The 1,288-nt window shown below is 47.4% G+C and overlaps 1 protein-coding gene across 1 annotated transcript in view; it reads left to right on the top strand.

Annotated features, from left to right (window-relative positions):
- Myo5c (myosin VC) overlaps window positions 1-1,288 on the top strand; it is a 73,967-nt gene that overhangs the window by 56,046 nt on the left and 16,633 nt on the right. The window contains exons 30-31 of the mRNA XM_026779100.1: window positions 592-685; window positions 1,134-1,197. Of these exons, the coding sequence (XP_026634901.1) occupies window positions 592-685; window positions 1,134-1,197 (158 nt within the window). The remainder of the gene's footprint in view (window positions 1-591; window positions 686-1,133; window positions 1,198-1,288) is intronic.

Below are 1,288 nucleotides of genomic sequence, written 5' to 3'. Positions count from 1 at the left end.
TGTGTGTGTGTGTGTGTGTGTGAGAGAGAGAGAGAGAGAAAGAGAGAGAGAGAGAGAGAGAGAGAGAGAGAGAGAGAGAGAAAGAAAGAAAATGCTTTCAAGATACAGAAACACATGGTGCTTTTAAGATAGGCCTGGGTGTCTGTATAAACTTAGAGAACAGACAAACTGTTTGTACCTGGCTGCTGGTGAAGAGATGGACATAAGGCACACACCAAAGGAGAGGGGCTTATGGAGAGCCCTGGACAGTTCCAGCTACAGGATGTTCTGAGATAGGATGTCCTGTTCCAGGTTGAGATGGTATTGCTTGGCATGGGTACAGTTCAGCACAGGGCAATCTTCCTGTCCCACAGTGACAGTCGTGTGAAAACTGTGTTCTCTGAGCATGCAGGGATGTTTGGAGACCACTGTATACGTCTTTAGAGGAAAGGGGAGGGGATAGAATGTTAGCAAATCCAGTGCCTCAGCTGACCTTTTACATAGCTGTGTGTTCTACAAGCTGAACGGGAGACGGATGAATGTTCGTTTTGGAGAGTTAAGGTCAAGACGCAAACACTGACTGTTATAATAGTTGCTAACTGTTCCCTGAAGATGATCCCAGACTTCAAGCAGCAGATTTCAGAGCTGGAGAGGCAGAAGCAGGATCTTGAGTCGCGCCTGAAGGAGCAGACCGAGAAGATGGAAGGTAACGGAACCATCCTGGTCCTACTCTTAGAGACACTGGCATCCAGGAAATTCATGGGAAGCCGGCATTGGGGGCATTAAGCTGTGGTCTCCAGGGCCAGGCAGGTAGCACAGGGGTAAAAGGATAGCTTCCTGGAGGGCAAGAAAGTGTGGTATTAAAGGGGCTGCTTCCTTTAAGTTCCGTGGGCGTCTGGCACAGTGGGAATGTAGCCCCTGGTTCTGCTATCACTATTTTTAAAGAGAATCTAGAAATCTAGATGTTTATATCAAATGTCCTTCTTAAATAATGCTTTACAAAGCAAGCAGACAAACTAAATCTTGTTCAGACCAAACAAAACCTAATCATCTCTGATTAGATATGGATTAAAGCCTCTGGGAAAATAATGGCAACCCTGAATTAGATCTCAGTGGCTTGGCTGACCATAGCAGTGACAGGTTTCTCATGATAGGAAAACCAGAAGAGTCGTTCAGTCACCTAAGTCAAGCCAGAGACGGGGAAGGAGTGTGGAGCAAGTGAGTGTTCTGGTGGGAACTGGGGGCGCAGGGCAAGTTATCTGGTGGGAACTGGGGGCGCAGGGCAAGTTATCTGATGGGAACTGGGGGC

This window comes from Microtus ochrogaster, chromosome 5, assembly GCF_000317375.1.
Source record: "Microtus ochrogaster isolate Prairie Vole_2 chromosome 5, MicOch1.0, whole genome shotgun sequence".
In the NCBI taxonomy this organism is placed as follows: Eukaryota; Metazoa; Chordata; class Mammalia; order Rodentia; family Cricetidae; genus Microtus; species Microtus ochrogaster.
Note: the sequence above shows the minus strand (reverse complement) of the source record. Positions and strands in the feature narration are given on the sequence as shown.